This window comes from Catharus ustulatus, chromosome 10 (assembly GCF_009819885.2).
Source record: "Catharus ustulatus isolate bCatUst1 chromosome 10, bCatUst1.pri.v2, whole genome shotgun sequence".
NCBI lineage: Eukaryota > Metazoa > Chordata > Aves > Passeriformes > Turdidae > Catharus > Catharus ustulatus.
The window spans coordinates 23,851,484-23,870,455 of record NC_046230.1 but is presented as its reverse complement, the minus strand read 5'-3'; the positions used below and the strand labels follow the sequence as shown (position 1 = coordinate 23,870,455).

At 40.8% G+C, this 18,972-nt stretch overlaps 1 protein-coding gene across 1 annotated transcript in view; it reads right to left on the bottom strand.

Moving 5' to 3' along the window:
- The window catches only part of SI (sucrase-isomaltase), a 48,298-nt gene that overhangs the window by 19,995 nt on the left and 9,331 nt on the right, over window positions 1–18,972 (bottom strand). Inside the window, exons 6-25 of the mRNA XM_033068707.1 lie at window positions 18,763–18,914; window positions 16,717–16,888; window positions 14,745–14,844; window positions 13,999–14,111; window positions 12,909–13,034; window positions 11,226–11,357; window positions 10,946–11,065; window positions 10,236–10,349; window positions 9,762–9,846; window positions 9,057–9,174; window positions 7,694–7,865; window positions 7,027–7,143; window positions 6,404–6,558; window positions 6,045–6,129; window positions 5,306–5,362; window positions 4,810–4,934; window positions 4,374–4,462; window positions 3,102–3,151; window positions 1,659–1,829; window positions 1,069–1,212 (exon numbers count right to left, since the gene is read on the bottom strand). Coding sequence (XP_032924598.1) covers window positions 1,069–1,212; window positions 1,659–1,829; window positions 3,102–3,151; window positions 4,374–4,462; window positions 4,810–4,934; window positions 5,306–5,362; window positions 6,045–6,129; window positions 6,404–6,558; window positions 7,027–7,143; window positions 7,694–7,865; window positions 9,057–9,174; window positions 9,762–9,846; window positions 10,236–10,349; window positions 10,946–11,065; window positions 11,226–11,357; window positions 12,909–13,034; window positions 13,999–14,111; window positions 14,745–14,844; window positions 16,717–16,888; window positions 18,763–18,914 — 2,397 coding nt within the window. The remainder of the gene's footprint in view (window positions 1–1,068; window positions 1,213–1,658; window positions 1,830–3,101; window positions 3,152–4,373; window positions 4,463–4,809; window positions 4,935–5,305; window positions 5,363–6,044; window positions 6,130–6,403; window positions 6,559–7,026; window positions 7,144–7,693; window positions 7,866–9,056; window positions 9,175–9,761; window positions 9,847–10,235; window positions 10,350–10,945; window positions 11,066–11,225; window positions 11,358–12,908; window positions 13,035–13,998; window positions 14,112–14,744; window positions 14,845–16,716; window positions 16,889–18,762; window positions 18,915–18,972) is intronic.

Genomic DNA, 18,972 nt, shown 5'->3' with positions numbered 1-18,972 from the left:
AGAAATAATGCAGAATAATCTCTACCCTGACTCAGGTGTAATAAAGCCATCCAGTGAAGGCTGTACAAATAGTTCAGTCAGGAAAATGAATCCTCGTGCAATGAACAAGGATTTAATTCCCCCATCTCTGTGATCTTCAGATCAATCCCTCAACATGGTTTAATCTTGGCTTGTGGAAATTCCTCAAGCCTTGTCCTTTTTAATCCCATTGCTGCCCTCAAGGAGATGTGCCCAAAACCCATTTCACACTCAGGCAACATCAGAGCAGATCTTTCCACTGCTTTATTCACACAAATGATCCTTAATGTAGCCAGTGAAAATTACATCCTGCTAATCTGAGATCTCCTGACATTTCCAAGTGTCCCAAATTACAGAAAATTCTTTTGGTAGTGCAACAAAACCAGAGCAGACCATCAACTGTTTCAGCAGGTGCTGGGGCAGGAGCAGCCAGCACAGAATTTTGTATTTTATTCCAGGAGGAAAGGTCCAAAATGGGCATTTTAGATTTAGAAGAACAGGGAATAATTTACTTGGAGGCACCCTCTGAAGTTCAACCCTGCCAGACCATGTTGCTACCAGATGTTTATTAATAATTAATAATGCTAATAAATAAAACCACGAGTTAAAGAACTTCATGTTGGAGATTAAGATTTGGAAATAGCTCCTTGATGTAAACAAGTTTACAAATGAATCAAGATTTTTGTGGAATTCAATGATTTCCTCTCAAACTGAGATGCAGAGGAATTTAATTTGACTGCAAATGTCCCTGAGTGACTGAAGGTGACACAAAGGGGGCAGATGAAGATGCTCTTCCACTTTTTCATAACTCTAATATTATTTCTGCTCATTTTTCAGTAAATACCTCATTTTTCCTCAACTCCTGCTGTAATTTGGTGGAATTTAAATGGTTGTCAGCTACTGAGGTAAATAAAATCCACCAGTACAGTCCTGCTGAGACCTGTGCCTCCATTTTATTTAAACCTTACAGACCTCTTTTATTCTGTAACAACCACAAAGGAAAATCTTTTATTCTGGATTTTTTTTTTTTTAATTTTTATAATGACTTACTTGCCAGGTGCAGCCAAGTTGTTCACATTTTTCTTTTGTTGCATCTTGTCCGGGATAGCAATCAAATCTTTCAATGTCATTTTGAGCCCATGTGACTGTGTAAGATTTTCCCAGCTCAAGCTGAAGTCCTCTTATAACAGCCACCTTATAAATATGAAACAATAAACAGTTATTAAATGTCACATCCCATCAGCTTTCCTTAAATCCTTAAGAATAATACACTTAAAAATTGAAAATTCACAGAATCCCACCTTGTAAGGTTTGATGCAGTCTCACAAACACACACTGATATTTTTACAGATAAAATCTGAAGAATTAAGACTCTAAAAATACAGAGTTAATTCCACAGCTTCCTTGGAAGCAAACAGGAATAAATACATGAAATAAGCTGTCTGCTCCACTGCAAGCATAACTTAGATACACTTTTATGCAGCAGAGTTGAATGCAATTGTACTTTTATTCTGCAATAAACTTCACATTGTATTTCATTGAAACAACATTGGCACAGGCTACTGTCCTTTGCAACACATAAAATAAAGTTGATGTGAGTTTAAATATGTTTACTTTCCATTTTCCTGTTATTGCTTTACCTTTGTCGTCGAATTATAGGTGACATTAGTGATATGATCTTGCACAACATCGTTCTGAGACACAGAGGCTGATAGTATTGTGGTGTTCAATCCCAATATCTTGATTTCCTCAAATTTCAGGTTGTTTGGATCAGCGTAATTGCTGTGTGTAGCAGTCATTTGTAGAGAATTCTGAAAAATAATATAGTGGTAATATTCTTATTTTAAAAATCTGCCAAAAATTCTCCTGGTTTAACAATTTTTTTCTATGAAGATTTTCACCTTGGAGCACAAATAAACCAATATCTTCTCCCACACATATTAATTATTGCTCTGCTTGTTGTCATCACAATAAAACTTTTCTACCATGTATAAAATAACCTTCAGAGTTGTGTTTCAGCTTTTTTCTCCTTGCTGGGGCAGGTCTGTGACAGGGCAGATAAATTCCCCTGTCTGGGATCTCCCTGGGTTCCAACAACCAAAGGTTCTCACTGCTCTTGGTACAAAACCACTGCCCATTGCATTCTTAATTCATTATTTCCAGATTAGGAGTCCCAGCAGAGGAGCTGCACCATGGCTGTGTGTGGAACTTCCTCATTGCCCTCCATGGGAGCTTGAGGTTAATTGTTAATTAAATGTCATCACAGTCAAGCCATGACTTGGCTACTGGGGTTTCAAATTCCAACAGCAGCCGGGGTTTCTTAGCTACAAATGATCCTTTGATTAATTATGGTTTAAAAAATTACTAATTCATGTGCTTCACTGGTGTTCCTCTGCATTCTCTCCCTTGGTCTGTGCTCTTTCATCTTGGCAAAGGAATGAATACCTTTACCTGATATTAAAGTTGTTGCTGTCATCATTATTATTATTGTACAAATAATATCATACTGTTTGCAACCCTTGTTATGTAACAGTTACTGTAAATATTGGATAGAAACACTATCAGGACTCCACCCTGCTGTCAATTAACCCTGCAAAGGCACTTTCAGCTTAAAATAACACAATAAAACTTAACCCTGATGTAGTTTCTGAGGGTTCAGGCAAGGTCTGGGTCTCCCTCACTCTTTGGAGACATTCAGCTGTATTTTCACAGTATAAAAATACACATTTTTTACAGTGCCACTATTTTGAGAATCACAAACACTCCGTGCTTCTCCTTTTTGACTCTGCTTTAAATGTCTCTTATGCCTTAGATTTCTCTTGTTCAATAAATATTGCTGCTGAGTTTATTATGTGGAAGGAGAAGGAGTTATTTAGGAGTTATTGCTTTACCAAGGAATAAAAAACCCAACAGATTTCATCCCCATTAAATGAGAGATTTTGAACATGATTCCTCTTGGCTTTGGCAAATGTTTTGTTTTCCAGCAAATCTTGCAGGAGAATAAGGAGAGAAAAGAATGTTCTTGAAAGATACTGGATAAAAATCAGAAATGAAAAGAAGATTATTTAAAATCAAATACTTACATTGGAAACTTTAAACTCATAGTAGATGTAGGATTTATTCTCAATTGTACCTAAAAGGTAAAGAAAAAAAAAGTTATACTTGGAGTGCAGAAAAGAATAAAATTAAAGGTGGGCTCAGCCACTGCTAGAGACCAGTAAATTGTTAATGCTCAGGTTTGCATTGAAAGCTGCACTATGCAAATATTTACTAATATTTCTATGAGGAACTGAAATATCCCTTTTTCTTTTTCCTTTGGCCAGTGTCCCAGGAGATCTAATTTTTTTCCACAAAAATTCATTGAAATCAGCTCATCTAAAATGCGGTGCTTTTTTAATTCTACTGTTATTTCTTCTTAGTTTGTCTTAAATATACAAGTTTTGATCAAAGCTAATCCTTTAACATAAACTAAATATAGATTCTTCATGCAAAAATAATGGTGGTGATGATAATAAAAATAATGGAACCAGAAGAGAGGAAATAACAAATACCAAAATAAACATGACCAGGAAAAAGAAATACAAAATGTGGTCAATCCGGCTTTTCTTTTTTTTTTTTTTTTTTTTTTTCCCATATACAAAAAGACAAATCCTGTCATCACAAGCAAATTGCAAGTGTAAAACTCCAAAACTGCAGCCTGTAAGTTTTGGGCAGGCCATAAAGTGGTGAAATGTTTTATTGCTTAGTTTGGCAGTAATGGTTTTGTTATTTTAGGCCAGAGGAGCACAAGGAGCTGTCACCCCCATGCACAGCAGCCACCCAAGGCCTGCTGGATTTATGGCAGCAATAATCAGCTGAATCACTGCTCTATTTCTTAAAAGCATCCCAAACTTTCACTAAATTCCAAAAAGCAGGGGTTTGGGAGTTTTCCTGGGAGCTATGATTGGCATAGCCCACGAAAAAAAGGAGTTGTATGGGTGGAATGTCGAAAGTTTTCCAATATATGTTCAGATACCTCCCTGGATGGGCAGTGGTTTGCCTAAATCCCATGGGAAAACCCTGTCACCTCCTGGCAGTCTAAAGATTTCCCCTGAAAACCAGAGGTTTGACCCTAAAGTAGAGGTTTGACCTTCAAGTCGAGCCTTGTGTGTTTTTTCTTTACTTGTGTCAAGTTGTGACTTCAAGCCTACATTAACAATAGGCACAGATTTCTCCTTAAAAGCCTTGAAAACGATTTGATCCGTGAGCAAGCAGCAGCAGTGTGTTACAACGTCTTCTTTTCAGCAGGAATGCTGAAATTGGAGCATACTAAATCTTTTTTATCCATATTTATTTCAGTGTTGATGGCTGCTCACCTGTAGATTCTCCATCATCCCAGAACAAATCCCCAGAAGCTTCCTGGTTGAGATCCAGGGCAATTATGAGTCCCATTGGATTCAGGCGGCTGTGGAAAGAGATTTGTGTGAACAAAAAAACATCTGAACATTCTTGGTGCATCCTCCATGTTCATGTGAGACTGGAACACCCAACAGGGTCACAATCCTGGAAGAATTGCCTTAATTAAGTTTAATTCCTTTTATTTTCATGCAAATGGATTAAAATACCTGGTGAGTTTACAAATTCCTATGCAAATAAATCATCACTGGAGGTGTGGAAGCGAGGTTTGGCTCACAGTTATTCCCACATTTCAAGGTGAAAATCCTAATTACAATGGGCTGCTATTATCTGAAGTCCTCAGCCCCATTTTGGGGGAAAAAAATATGCATTAAAAGTGTTCATTTGGGATCCTACCTTGTACCTGTGGTGGTGTTTGGCTGCTGAGTAGGGAAAATGTATCCTCCTCTCAGGTGCAGCCCCATTTTATCTGCTGGGGTTTCTAAATTGTGCCACACTTTCTTAACAGAGACTGGTTCACCCTTATGGACAGGGATGGAAAAGAGAAGAGGAATTTGGTGTTACCAACTGCTGGGAGTGTTTTCTTTAGTGCTGAGTTTCATCAATTTGTTCCTTATAAAAAAAAGCTTAAGTTATGTGAATATCTATGGGTTAATGGGCACATAAAATAAAATAATTTCCCATCACTGTGATTTAATGTCATAATCTGAGCCCTTTCTTGAGGCACCAGTTCTTGTGCTTATCCCACCACCCTTCATCCCTTGTCTCCCAAGCAACCCCAAAGCCTTTCCTTCTGGTCCCTGTCCCCAAATCAGGGCTGACAATCCTATTTCATCACATTCCCATTTAGAGAAAGATGTGATATCCCATAAAGTCCCCTGCATTTCCTCACCGTGTCATAGTCATACCACTGTGCATCAGGAAAGTACACACGAGTGGACTCCACACCCTGAAAGGGAATAAAGAAACAACTTTCAGATTTCTACTCAATTTTCCAATAAAACTGTGAGAAAATCGTTGATATTTTTATGCTTTGCTGTTTCCTGGTGTTCAGGATCATGTCCAGAAAAAGGAAGGGAAATCCAAGCACGATTTCTGCAAAGCTTCTGGGGAGTAACTGAATTGCTGCTCTGCAAAGTGGCAGCTCATTAAAGCCACCCAAAGACACAACACTTCAAACCCAGTGAACCAGATCCTACCCTCAATCATCTTTTTTTCCATGAATTTTGGGGCTGGCACCTTTCAGATTCTCGCTTTCCCATTCTGTATTTAAGAAATGTTTTGTGTTTCTCGGTGGGAAATGTGTTGCTGGCAGGAGAAATCATTATTTACAAGATTCTGCTGCAGAAAAAGCCACAACATTTTTGTTTTTTTGTTGTACCACAGAGGAGCTGAAATGCAGCAAGAGAAGCTGACTCCAAAGGAAATTCAGAGATGCTGTGAAGATGAGGTAAAGTAAAATATCAGACCAGATATCCTTGCCTCCACATAAGACTGGAAAACAGGAGTAGGATTTAGCTGCAAGATTTTCCATTTCAGCAGGGTAAAAACGTGCTGGGAGCTCTCTCAGTGGATGCAATAAATGAAGGAGAGGGAACTGGTGACTCAGATCCCCCACCAGCCAAACCTACCGGCTCAAGAGCAGGGGAAATCAGCAGCCCAGGGCCCCACAGGAACTGCCTGTCAATGTCCCAAGTTGTTTCATCAGAGTAGAACCTGAATAAATGTGAAGGATAGAACAGAAATTGAGTTTTTTTTGTGATTTATATCAGCAGCAACCCCAAGGTTTCAGAGAACTTATTGCCCACAACCACAACTAAGGGATGCCTTATAAAAATCACCTCCTGATGACACCAAAATGGGGTTTCACAGATTGGGAAGTCACCCACAGATATCCCAATGCGATTTCCACAGGACAGAGGTTTGGAAAGTCCCCTAAGGGTATGAAATGAGCCAGATTTTGTTGTGGTGGTGGAAGTGGCAGACTCACTCGTGCAGCAGGGGCCTCACCACGGTGTGCCCCTGGCTGTGGGCGTGGTAGAGCAGCGTGTACAGGTAGGGCAGCAAGGTGTAGCGGATGCTCAGGTAATGCTTGGAGCTCTTCACCAGCACGGAGTCGGGTCCAAACGCAGCAGGATCCTGATGCTGGAAACAAATGTCCACTGTTATATCTCCAGGTTCTCAAAAGCACTTTGCCAAGTGTGTGAAAAGCTGTTTCAGAGAGGGTGGGGCTCTGTGGGGCAGCTCTGTGCTGGGTTCTCCTCTCTGGTGCTGTGACCTGGTGTCCTGTCCCTCTGTGCTGTTTGCTCTGCCCATCCCTCCCTGTCCATCAGGATTATTCCAGGATTGATCCTGGCTCATGCCAGGGAGCTCCCAGGGCTCAGTCTGGTGGCTCACACAGACCTCTGTGTTCCTTGTTGGTAGGAACAACCAATATTCATAAAACTGCTACCAAATAACTGTATTCTCAATTAATCCTTATCAAACCCAACCTCTCCCATCTATAATTTCATAAAGGCTCTGTTTTCAAACTGATGGTGAGGATTAGAAGTGATGTTGAAGGAAGTGTGGTTATACAACACTAAGCAGTTTTGATCAGAAAGCACAACTTACCATGACATATTCACCGTTGTGGTTCCTGGAAAAAGGGTAAAATGCTCCCACTTGCATCCATCGTCTGCAAAGCTCTTCCGTGGTGTTCTCACTGAAACCACAAATGTCTGCTCCAACCTTTAGGAAAATAAAATTTAAAAAATCGGAATGTGTTGAATGTACAACGTTCTGTGCCTCAAAAGGTACAACATATTTGTAGTTTTCCCAAATCCAGCTATGCTGTCCAAAAAATTAAGCTGACCCCCTCACTAACACTCCCCATCATTCTGCTTCTTCCAAATTTTGCTTTTCTGTTTGGTGATCATATGCACAGAATGGGAAAAATTTAAATCACAAAAAGGATTTTGGCTATTTCCCTTCTAAGTGGATGTCTCTAATTTGAAATGATTAAAAAAAACAGGAATTTTTTTCACATGCCTCATTAGTGTTTAAAAATTACCAAAATAAGAGTTAGATTGGGATATATAAGTTTGCTACCCACTTTTATGTCACCACAGCCACCAAAATCAAAATAAACAGCCTAAATCAAAAATCAATAATTGAAAAGAAATATTCAAAGGAGATTTCCTAGAAAGGGTTGATTTTGAGGTGCCAATGTGAGTGGTTATTTAGAGAGAGCTTGCTTAGATAATCTGTTTTGGAAGGATGGCAGGAACTGATGTCCTACATAAGGAATTCCAAAGAGGTTAAACTCCAGCATTCCAGGGATTGCCCATCTCAGCTGCTCCCACGTGGCTGCATTATCCCCCAGCCAGTGGCCCCCGTGCTTTCCTGATCCTGCAAAGGTAGACCTTGAGATCAGGAAGCTTCTCTTCCCTGGAAACACGGTCTCGATGGCTCTGGAAAGGAATGAGATAAATTACACAGAGGAAAAGGCAACCAGGATGTGATCAAAGATGTCTGTTCTATCACCATCTGTTGAGGGTGGGGCAGTGATCCTGATCTCCCTGGGAGATATTCTGCTAATGGGCATCCATTGAAACCAGCTGGGGCAGTGTTCTTTATCTCATGGGATATCTCCTGTTCATGGCCATGGTTTATAAACCAGCTGGGGCAGTGTTCTTTATCTCCATGGGATATCTCCTGTTCATGGCCATGGTTTATAAACCAGGCAGGACATTGTTCTTTATCTTTTCACAACCCACCCTTCCTCCAGCCAGTCATTTTCTGCTCATGGCCATTGAGTCCCACTGTGGGACTGATAAAATTACTGCATCCCATTGGGAGTTGCTCCAGCCAGGGGGAAGAGCCCAACATTTCTTACCAAGATAAAAACAGAGGTTTTGGGACACTAAGGGAGTCCCTTTCTCCACTGGACTCCAGAGGAAAACCGGATTTCTCCACATCCCCACTGGAGCTCCGGAGGGAAACTGCACCTTGTCCAGGAGCACTGCTCCAGCTGAGCCACATCTGTCACTGCAGGAGGATGCAGCCACCATGGGATGGGACTGCTGCCAACACCCTGCCTGACGGGTGTCAGGTTGTACTCTGGCTGTGTCAGGGTTTGGGGTTTGTTCTTTGTAGTGCTGTATTTCTATTTTAATTTCCCTAGAAAAGTACTGTTATTCCTATTCCCATATCTTTGCCTGACAGCCGTTTAATTTCAAAATTATAATAATTTCAAGAGAGGTGTTTACATTCTCCATTTCAAAGAGAAGCTCCTGCCTTTCTCAGCAGACACCTGTCCTCCAAACCAGGACACTCAGACATTGATCATTCTGAACAGAGCAGATTTATACTGATTTGCACTGATCATTCCTCCCAAGGATGGGGAACCCTTTGCAGGTGTGTTTTAGCCAAGTTCAAGATATTAATTTGAAATAATCTCTTCACACAGTTCTGACAACAAATTTGTGGCTTTTCCTACCAACTCCAGGCTGGAATTTGCCTTGGCTATGTTGGTTCAAACATTAACACTGCATTTTCCAGGAATCTCTTCCTTTAGCAGGCAAGCCTCGTGGTGCTTTGGAAAATACAGCTCATGCACTGCTCTGAAAGCTTTCTGCAGGATTTTGGGATGCATTCCTTACTTCCTAGTGGATATGGTCATGGAATATCCATAAAGGTTGTGGACATCATATTGCTTCCCCCAGGCCTGCACTGCATCCAGGCAAAGTGTCTTGGAATACATGAGTCTGTCCAGAATCCCTGGAAGAAGGAATACAAACAGCACTGGTAAGGTACATCCTTGGTATTAATATTTCCAGTCTTCAATGCACATTTGTGGTATCCAAGCCCCTTTTTTCTCTTTTCTCTCAGGCAGTTTAATCACTCCAGACTCAAAATGCTGCTCCTGGCTGTTGGTTTGGTTCATCTTTGCTCTGTGAGATTTCCACTCCTGAGCTTTGCACCCATCCAAGGAGCTGTGCTCTAAATTCCTGAATCACCATCTGACAGCAGGCTGGCAAAGGTTACTTAAATCTGCTATTCATGGAAACTCTGAACATTTTAACTCTGCAAATAGCTGAAAAACTACTGACAGTGCAAGAGGATCGTTACATTATCAACATAATTAAGGCAATGACAATTTCCAGAAATTACTTGACGAGATAAAAGAGGCAGTTCTGTAAACCACAGATGAACTGTACAAATACAAACACATAAATATTATTTTCTGTCAATAGGAATGTCCAAACCCCACCCACAAGGACGAGTCTAAAATCACGTTGTGTCCTTGAAAGCAATTACCATTTTATTTGATATTTTATTACTCTGATTACAGTAGCTGGACTTACTGGGAGTGTAAGGAGGATAATTTAAATCATTCTGTGCACAACCACTTTTTGAACCTTGAACAAAGTTGCACACTTCATTCATATCCTGGAAAGGAAAGGTGCAGGATGTAATAAAGTTGCCTTAAGTACATTTTCCTAAAAAAAGTCTTCCACTCTATTCTGTCATCCTTTAAGGAATCATTAGTAGCTATTTTTCAGCATCTCCTTTCTGATTGCAAAAACACCTTTCAATCCAATAAAAAATTCAATGCAATAAACATCTGCTATCACCTATATTTTAAAAATAAAAATTAAAATTTAAAATGAAATTTAAAAATACATTTAAAAATACAATTAAAAATAGAAATAAAATAAAATTAAAAATAAAAATAAAAATAAAAATAAAAATAAAAATAAAAATAAAAATAAAAATAAAAATAAAAATAAAAATTAAAATTAAAATTAAAATTAAAAAAAAAATCCTGAATCACTCACAATCCATATTCCATCATAGGGCACCACGTCATGAAACAATCTGCACTCTTCCACCCACCAGTCTGTGCCCTTGGAGCTGGTGAAGTCTGGGAACACAGTTTCCCCTGGCCACACCTGGAATATTCAAAGGAAAATAATTAATGAAATTTTGAATGAGATTAAAATGGGCTCACAGGGTCACAAACCTGCTCAGGTTGGATGGGAGCTTGGAGAACACAAAGAGTATGAATTTGTTAACTTTGAATTTTTCAATTACTTTTCTTGTGAGTTCTACAAGGAACAATACAGCTGAGAAAATTCTCAATAGAAGTTAAGGTTAGAAATTAGAGGGATAATGTGGGATCTTCAACATTACTGGAAATAAATAAGAGCTGGCTGATGAAATGTCCTTTGAGCCTTCAAACTGTCCTTTAATGCAAAAATATTTAGTAATGTGAAAAAAAGTAGGGTTAATGTGAACAAGTGTAATTTTAATTGCTATTCTAGTTCTATTTTTCTTTTATTTTTTTTAATATTCATTTTGATGCATAATTATTTTAAAAATACCTTTTAATATAAACAATTGAAAAAAAGGGTTAAGAAAGGTTGAGAATTACCATAGACCACAAGAGACCTTACAAACCTTGCTCTCCCTGGTAGATAATTCCCTGAGCTGAATGAAATCATAAAGTGACAACAGATCAAATTCAAATGCGTAAAACCATGCTTACCTCCCCATGCAATGGTGTTTTTCCATCTGACTCGTTCACCCAGACACCTTTTTCTAATCCCCTGGTGTAGCTTCCGTAGGGAGTTCCATCAAGCATATTTTGGGTGCTAATAGCAGCATCCTAAAGAAATTAAAAAACAACAAAAAAAGAAGAAATCAGGATATTCCATCCATTATTACAGCTGTAAATGCAAGAATTACATAGAATAAGTAAAGAATAATAATAAAAAAATGTAATCAAAGTGCTCACAAGGGGGAAAAAAGAGGAATTAAATGCTTACCAAGATGATGATATATTTTAGTCCATACCCATGCAAATAAGCTGCAAATTGAGGGAGATCTTTAAACTTCTCTTTGTCATAAGTAAAATCTTTCCTTTGCTCCATACAATCAATATCAATGACTTGGGCATCCTGAAAGAGAAGGGAGTTCAGCTTTTCCATGAGAAGTGATAGGTAAAGATTTTTATTAGTCCATTTTCTTCCCAAATATTAGCTTAATATTATTTTTATTCTATTGAAGACATCAGGTTCATGTCCTATAAAACCTAGTTTTAAAAGTTAAATGCACTTTGCCTTTGACTGTCAATTAAGAATAATATATGGTTCCATTACTCTCCATAGGACAATTTAAAAAAATTCAAGAGCAGAAAAACGGATAGAGTTTTGGAAATTGGAAAAAAATTAAAGAAAAAATTATTACAATAAAGAATTTGAATAAACCTAAGTGCAGTTAAGCCACCCAACATTCTGATAACGGGTCAAACATCAAAATGCACAACCACCTTTGACACCACACGTTTCCCAATCCAAATCCATGGAAAAGGACCTGTTTGTAGGATGTGTGTCCTGCCCAGAGCTGTGTGCAGGATGTGTGTGTGCCCAGATCTGGCTGTAGGATGTGTGTCCCACCCAGATCTGTGTGTAGGATGTGTGTGTGCCCAGAGCTGTGTGTAGGATGTGTGTGTGCCCAGAGCTGTGTGTAGGATGTGTGTGTGCCCAGAGCTGTGTGTAGGATGTGTGTGTCCTGCCCAGAGCTGTGTGTAGGATGTGTGTGTGCCCAGATCTGTCTGTAGGATGTGTGTGTGCCCAGATCTGTGTGTAGGATGTGTGTCCTGCCCAGAGCTGTGTGTAGGATGTGTGTGTGCCCAGATCTGTCTGTAGGATGTGTGTGTGCCCAGAGCTGTGTGTAGGATGTGTGTGTCCTGCCCAGAGCTGTGTGTAGGATGTGTGTGTCCTGCCCAGAGCTGTGTGTAGGATGTGTGTCCTGCCCAGATCTGTCTGTAGGATGTGTGTGTGCCCAGAGCTGTGTGTAGGATGTGTGTGTGCCCAGAGCTGTGTGTAGGATGTGTGTCCTGCCCAGAGCTGTGTGTAGGATGTGTGTGTGCCCAGAGCTGTGTGTAGGATGTGTGTCCTGCCGAGAGTTGTCTGTAGGATGTGTGTGTGCCCAGAGCTGTGTGTAGGATGTGTGTCCTGCCCAGAGCTGTGTGTAGGATGTGTGTGTGCCCAGATCTGTGTGTAGGATGTGTGTCCTGCCCAGAGCTGTGTGTAGGATGTGTGTCCTCCCCAGATCTGTGTGTAGGATGTGTGTCCTGCCCAGATCTGTGTGTAGGATGTGTGTCCTGCCCAGATCTGTGTGTAGGATGTGTGTCCTGCCCAGATCTGTCTGTAGGATGTGTGTCCTCCCCAGATCTGTGTGTAGGATGTGTGTCCTGCCCAGAGCTGTGTGTAGGATGTGTGTCCTGCCCAGAGCTGTGTGTAGGATGTGTGTCCTGCCCAGAGCTGGCTGTAGGATGTGTGTCCTGCCCAGAGCTGTGTGTAGGATGTGTGTGTGCCCAGATCTGTGTGTAGGATGTGTGTGTGCCCAGATCTGTGTGTAGGATGTGTGTGTGCCCAGATCTGTGTGCAGGATGTGTGTCCCACCCAGATCTGTGTGCAGGATGTGTGTCCCAAGCCCACACTCACGTAGGGCAGCCCGATGGCTCTGTTCCTCTGCACGATTTCCTTCACCTCGTCCAGGGAGGTGTATCCGTAGCGGCTGAGCTGGAACCCCAGGCTCCAATAGGAGGGCAGTGCTGGCAGTCCCACGAGCTGAAAGGGGAAAACAAAAACCCCAAGTGCTGCTTGACACCTTGTGCCACCTCAGCCCCGTTCCCTGAACCCACTGATGCATTAGCATTTTAGTTTTTATATTTCCATCTATTTGTGACCCTGCAGCTCTTCAGTGTGTAACTCTAAACTCCATCCAGTGTCATTGCTGCTCTCCCATTTGGGGCAGACACAAGAATTCCTCTCCAGGCTGGGAATCAAGGACACCTCACTGCCTCAGGGCCAGAGATGGGAACAAAAGTGACTTGGGGGGGAAATTTGGGGTAAATGGCTTCATCACCTGGAGTTGTAATTGGGAGATTAACCCCAATGTGCAAATGGGCCAAACTTATAAAGTGTGAAACCCATTGTCCATCTTGGGTGCAGCCCCTGGGGGTTTTGTCTGCCCTAAATGTACCTGAATAATTCAATAAATAGAACTGATTTTTATTCCCTTAATTCTGTCTGGCCTCTGTTTTCAGGCAGTCTCAATAAGGCATCACCAAATTTCTGAAATCTACTCCAACAGCACACACTAAATTGCAGCCCACTCCTAAATACAATTTTTTTCCCTATTATTTATTGATTTTAATAAATATTGGTATTTTGGGACAATGCCCATTCTTTAAGGTGTCCCTGGAACCAAGGCAGATCTCAAGAAGTGCAAAAGACACTCAGTGATCTTGTGATCATAAAATCCACACATCCTGTACACACACTCTCTATCCCATAATATTGCCATATGAACAGGAATTTGTCCTCATGACAGGAGCAAGGAAACATAAATTATTCTAGAGACCATCTCCAGCCCTAATGACCAGGTATAAATCACAGATTAATGAATTTTGGAGCTCTTGGGTCTCGAGCATGGTCTGTTCTCCAGCCCCCAGAGAAAAAGAATATTATAAAATAATATTTACACTTTGAAAAAACCTATTTAATGCATAAGTCCTGTAAGTGAAGGTACCTGCAGGTACTCCTGGACTACTTGCTCTGGAGTGTCCCCCAGGAAGATGTAGAAATCCAGGATGCCTCCAATGGTTCTGTAGGTCACTGCTGGAGCAGGCTGCACCACAAACTCTGCCACACAAGAGTGCACAAAAACAGTCCTGAGGGGTGGGGAATTCTAAAATAACTTTGCCATTTTCTAATTTTTGAGTAGAGAACTTACTGAAGTGAAAAACAAAATGCCTAAAGAACACTAAATCATTCATTGAACTTGCAAAGGAGGGGAAATCAGACAACTCTTCAGATGTCCCTATTTCCATTCCTTTACACCCTACAGAGAAGAGACTCAGAAGAAATACAATGGTTCCACCTTTTATCTCTGAATTTTTAGTACAACTTCCCAGCCCAAAGAGGTGCAGAGCCCAGTAAACAAAAATATAAATAAACTTATCTGAAGGGACTAAAGGACATTTGCTTCCAAGTGCTGTTCACTGCAATTTTAGTTTCTTATTCCAGTGCAGACCTGTGCAGCCTTTGGGTAAATTCCTGACCCTCAGATTTACATCAAAATTCTCCAGTTAATTGGGAGCTACTCACTGCTTGTATTTGAAATATTGTTAGACACAAGTTAATGACTGCCCTCAGATGTTCGGGATGTTTTTAAGAAGGGACACTCACATCAGCTCAGTTTTTGATGCAATCCAAAAGATCATTTCTAAAGAAATTCAACAGCACTGCTCAGAGCCACAGAGAAAGGTTTCTTACCCATGGCATTGCTGTTCATCAGGAAAACACCAAAGGAGGCTCCAGTGTTGTCTTCCAAACACAGGAAGAAAGTTTGGGCTCCATACAAGTTATCCATTGCCTAAAAACAAAGAGAACAGGCAAGGTGATTAACGTCTAATAACAGGATCTGTTCTGGAACATTTAAAAATATATCACAGGTGGAACTCAAAACATATCGAAATGGAGCAGAAATTTAAGTCCTTAAAACCACTTCCCTGCTTTATATGTTCTGTTTTTCCTGGTGTTATTCTCCTTTATTTTCCATTAAAACAAGAATCTACCCAATAAAGAGGTAACAGATCTGATTGATCTCCAGGAAGGCTGGCAGCTATTGCAGCTCCATTTCTGGGGAATAAAAATGCTCATCAAGGAGAACCTGAGAGGAGCTTCCATCCCTTCTCACCATAGATTAGGTTTTACATCTAATCTGTATTTCTATTCATCCTACAAGGCAATAATTTTGATGTCTAATCTATGGAAATAAGAGAGTGCCTTGTTACTTTTTCATTTCCTTTCTAATTCCTATTTTTATTTCTGTTGTTATTATTAGCAACATAACCCCTCAGAAATGCTAACAATTGTTGCAATAGTTGTGGGTTTTTTTCCCAAAAAAGCAAATTCTGTTCAAATGAACAAGAACCAGAACCTGAGCAATTTGAAATCAGCCTAACTTGGTGTTAGTTTTCAGTGTTATTTTATCTTCATGAGTCTACACTCAATGGAGCCATATCTCCAAACCAGAGAGAAGAGTGAGAAGGAATCTCAGTGAGTACAAATTCCAGATTATTAATTAACCACATACAGCCAGTTCACCCTCAGGTTTCAGTTCATAAATTTCCCATTGCAGTGGAACAAAAGTTCTCTCTCAAAGCAATGAGTTGCTTTATGAAGGTGATGCAATGGTGAAAATAATCTTATCAAAAGATGAGTGTCACAGAAATTGTTTCATAAAGGGACAGCCAGAAAACTCTAGAAACAAATAACAGCTGACAGACATATTTTTATCTTGGAAAGAAACAGTTGTAAAGGAGAATTTGTCCATAATTTGGGCTCCAAGGATGTTGCTGGAGCAGCCTGGGCTGCCTGAACTGAACCCTGCAAAGCACATTGCTATTTATCAAGATGTTATTTATTCTGATTATCAGTAGAAACTGAAGCCTCATCCACTAAGGTTTGTCCACTGCACACCAACACAAAAATCAGAGAGCATCCATCAGTACCACAGAGCAACAACCTGCAGTGCCTGGAAAAGGAAAACCAGAAAATCCAGTGGATACACAAATGTGCTCACGGCCCCAGAGGTTTGTGAAACACTAATCTTAGAGAAATTAGGATTTTAGTCAAAAGTTAGAAGAAACTCGGTTTGAGACAGTTACCTGAAACTTAATAATTGATTCCTGTCAATTTATGCTTGCTCAGCTGTGCTCACAATGGGAAAGGATGAAACCAGCAGGTAGGTCCAAAGAACACAAACAATTGCAACCAGAAACTCATTCTTTGCAAAACTGGAGTTGCCCCAAAAGCCATTTGTATTGTCATTGATAGAAAAGGTCAGGGTGAGGAAGACTCACCTTGCTTCCTCCTTCTAAGACCCCTCCCCACTAAAATGAGCCCAGACTTAATTCAAGAAGGCAACCACGCTGCTTAATTGCCATTCCAGCTAATTACCATGGGAAGCAGGGATGGGAGGGGTTGTTATTATGAATATGAATTTGTTTGAGTCCTTTATCAATAAACAGACTCTGTGACCACCTGTAATTTGCAGTGTGTGTTAGAGGGTTACCCCACACTGCTGCCCAGGGCTGAATGAACATTCACTTTGTAACTTTAAATTGCTAGAGAGCCTTTGGTCCATCACAGTTGAGTATCAGTGTTAGACCAACACTCATATTTTGGTAAATCATTTGGGTCACAGAGCTGCAAAGAAGGAGGGGAATCAGCCCAAACTCACAGCAGAGGGCCCAGTGTCCCTGCTGAAGATGGGCCAGGTTTTCCAGTTGACGTCGTGCCTGTACTGCTTGTGCACGTGCTCGCCCACGCCGTAGATGTTGCTGCTGGGCAGTTTGATGGAGAGCTGCAGGAACTGGTCAGCGAACTGCAGGGGCCCTATGGTCGTGTCAAACCTGGTGAAAACATGCCAAAAAAAAACAGAGAAAAAGGAAGAATTTTACCAAGAGCTGTCGCAAGGATTGTTTCTGCTCCTTTCAGCTGGAGCTGGAGGGCAGAGTCAGATCTGCACCCAAACCTTTCAGGTTTTCTTCCAGTTGCTGTTGGGATCAGAACTCTATTTTGGGGCCTCAAGTGGAACAAATGATGGTGGACTTCATCAGAATAATCAGGATTTTGGTGATGAACTGTAATACATTGTTCTTTTATAAAGAGGTTTCTGTTTTGTTGAACTGTTTAAGAGTTGGGGAAAATTATGACCTTGTGCAAATAAATTTATCAGGATTTCATCTCTGAGGTCTTCCCTTATCCCATGGTAGCAACATCTTTCTTTGAGATCTCAGAGTCCAACATCACTGTCACTTTTTCTCTTGAGACCCAAATGCAAACACTTTGATGAAATTAAACAAAGGTCTAAGGAAATTTAGACAATATTCCAGAGAATGGATTCAATGTGGCCCCACAGGTGTCTGATCCCTCTCCCTGTACCTGTTTAATCAGTCAGGCACTGCTGACTGCCAGGTCCATCTTCTGTGCCCTCTCTAATTGCAAATCAATCATGACAGAGGATTCTAAGCAAGAAAACAACTCTAATAAGAGCAAAAAACAACCCTTAATTAATGAAACTGAAGCCTTGCTAATCCAAGTGGGCCAGCCCTGTGACAGGTAATCATTGCTGGCTGATTTAATGAGCACCTTCATCCTGGCACTGCCCCTCTCTGAGGGCTCTGGGACAGCTGTGGGTTGGTGGGTTTCGTTTTATTTATTTATTTTTAAATAAATTTTTTTAAAGGGTTTTTAAAATATAAATAAATATTAAAATATTAATTTATAATTTTATATTTAATTTTAATATTTAAAATAAGTATTAAAAATGAAAATAAATGGGGTGAGAGAATTCAGTGTTCAAATTCAATAAATATTTCACACACAGCCTTACACGACCAGCTGCCCTTGGGCATCACAGGTCTAAAGGGCAGCCTGGTTTTTGTGGTTCAGCACAAGTGTAATCAAGAAGATAAAAGGGGCAATCAAGAGTTTTCCCATATGATTTAAAGCACTGGCAAAGAATCCCTCAGATAATAAAAAAATCCTCATATAGAGATTTCCCCAGGAACATGATCAGAGAGCCACAGCTGAAACCTTTCAGACAGAGCTCCCCACCTCAGACTCTGCTGCCAAAGTCATCCCAAGAGTCAAGAGAAGGGAAGGAGTAGAGTCTGTGTCCAAGGGGACACAGCTCACAGGTGGCATCTGGCTTTAGGGCCATTTGTGCACGGAGGGAGCCCCAGCAGTGTTGGTGTAGAAACATCATCCCAGGATGAGGATCTGCAGGGCTTTTATTGCAGAGCTCTGGGAATCAGGGGCACAAACCCAAACCTGACTCCACATGGATTCCAGAGGGACAGGTTTTTATACCCTTTTGTTATGTAACTATAGAAATGAATTACTAAACCCATATTGTTCTATTGTACACATTGATCTTATCCAAGCAGGGATCCTTGTGATTTCCATCAGGTCCCCAAACATCCTTTCTCATGGTTCTTGTTACCACTGCATCGCTTCTCATGATCCTTATTATGATTAAACAATAATATATTGAATTATCAAACAATTATTATTTTTAACAATCATATTATCTATCACATGATGATTCCACAGGTGCAGTTTCACATGATCCAATAAAGACAAAGCTCAACATTCATTCCCAGGCCTGGTTCCCTTTCCCAGCCCTACCAGCCCCAACCTTTCTTTCCACCCCTGAATCCGTTGTACACAATTCCCACGATTTTAGAAACATTTCTAACCCTGTGCTATCAGCAGGACTTACAGCACTCTGCCATTGCTCCTCCTCCTCAGCACCAGCCCGAAGGGGTTCTGCTTCAGCTCCACCTCGTAGCTGCGCTCGGAGGCTGCCGAGCCCTGGAACGGCTTCACGTGCTCGTGGGGCACCTCGAACCTCTGTGCCTTGGGGTCAGTGATCTGCACACATCCACACAGCACAGGTGTTGGCCCTTTGCAGATTAACCCCTGATACTGA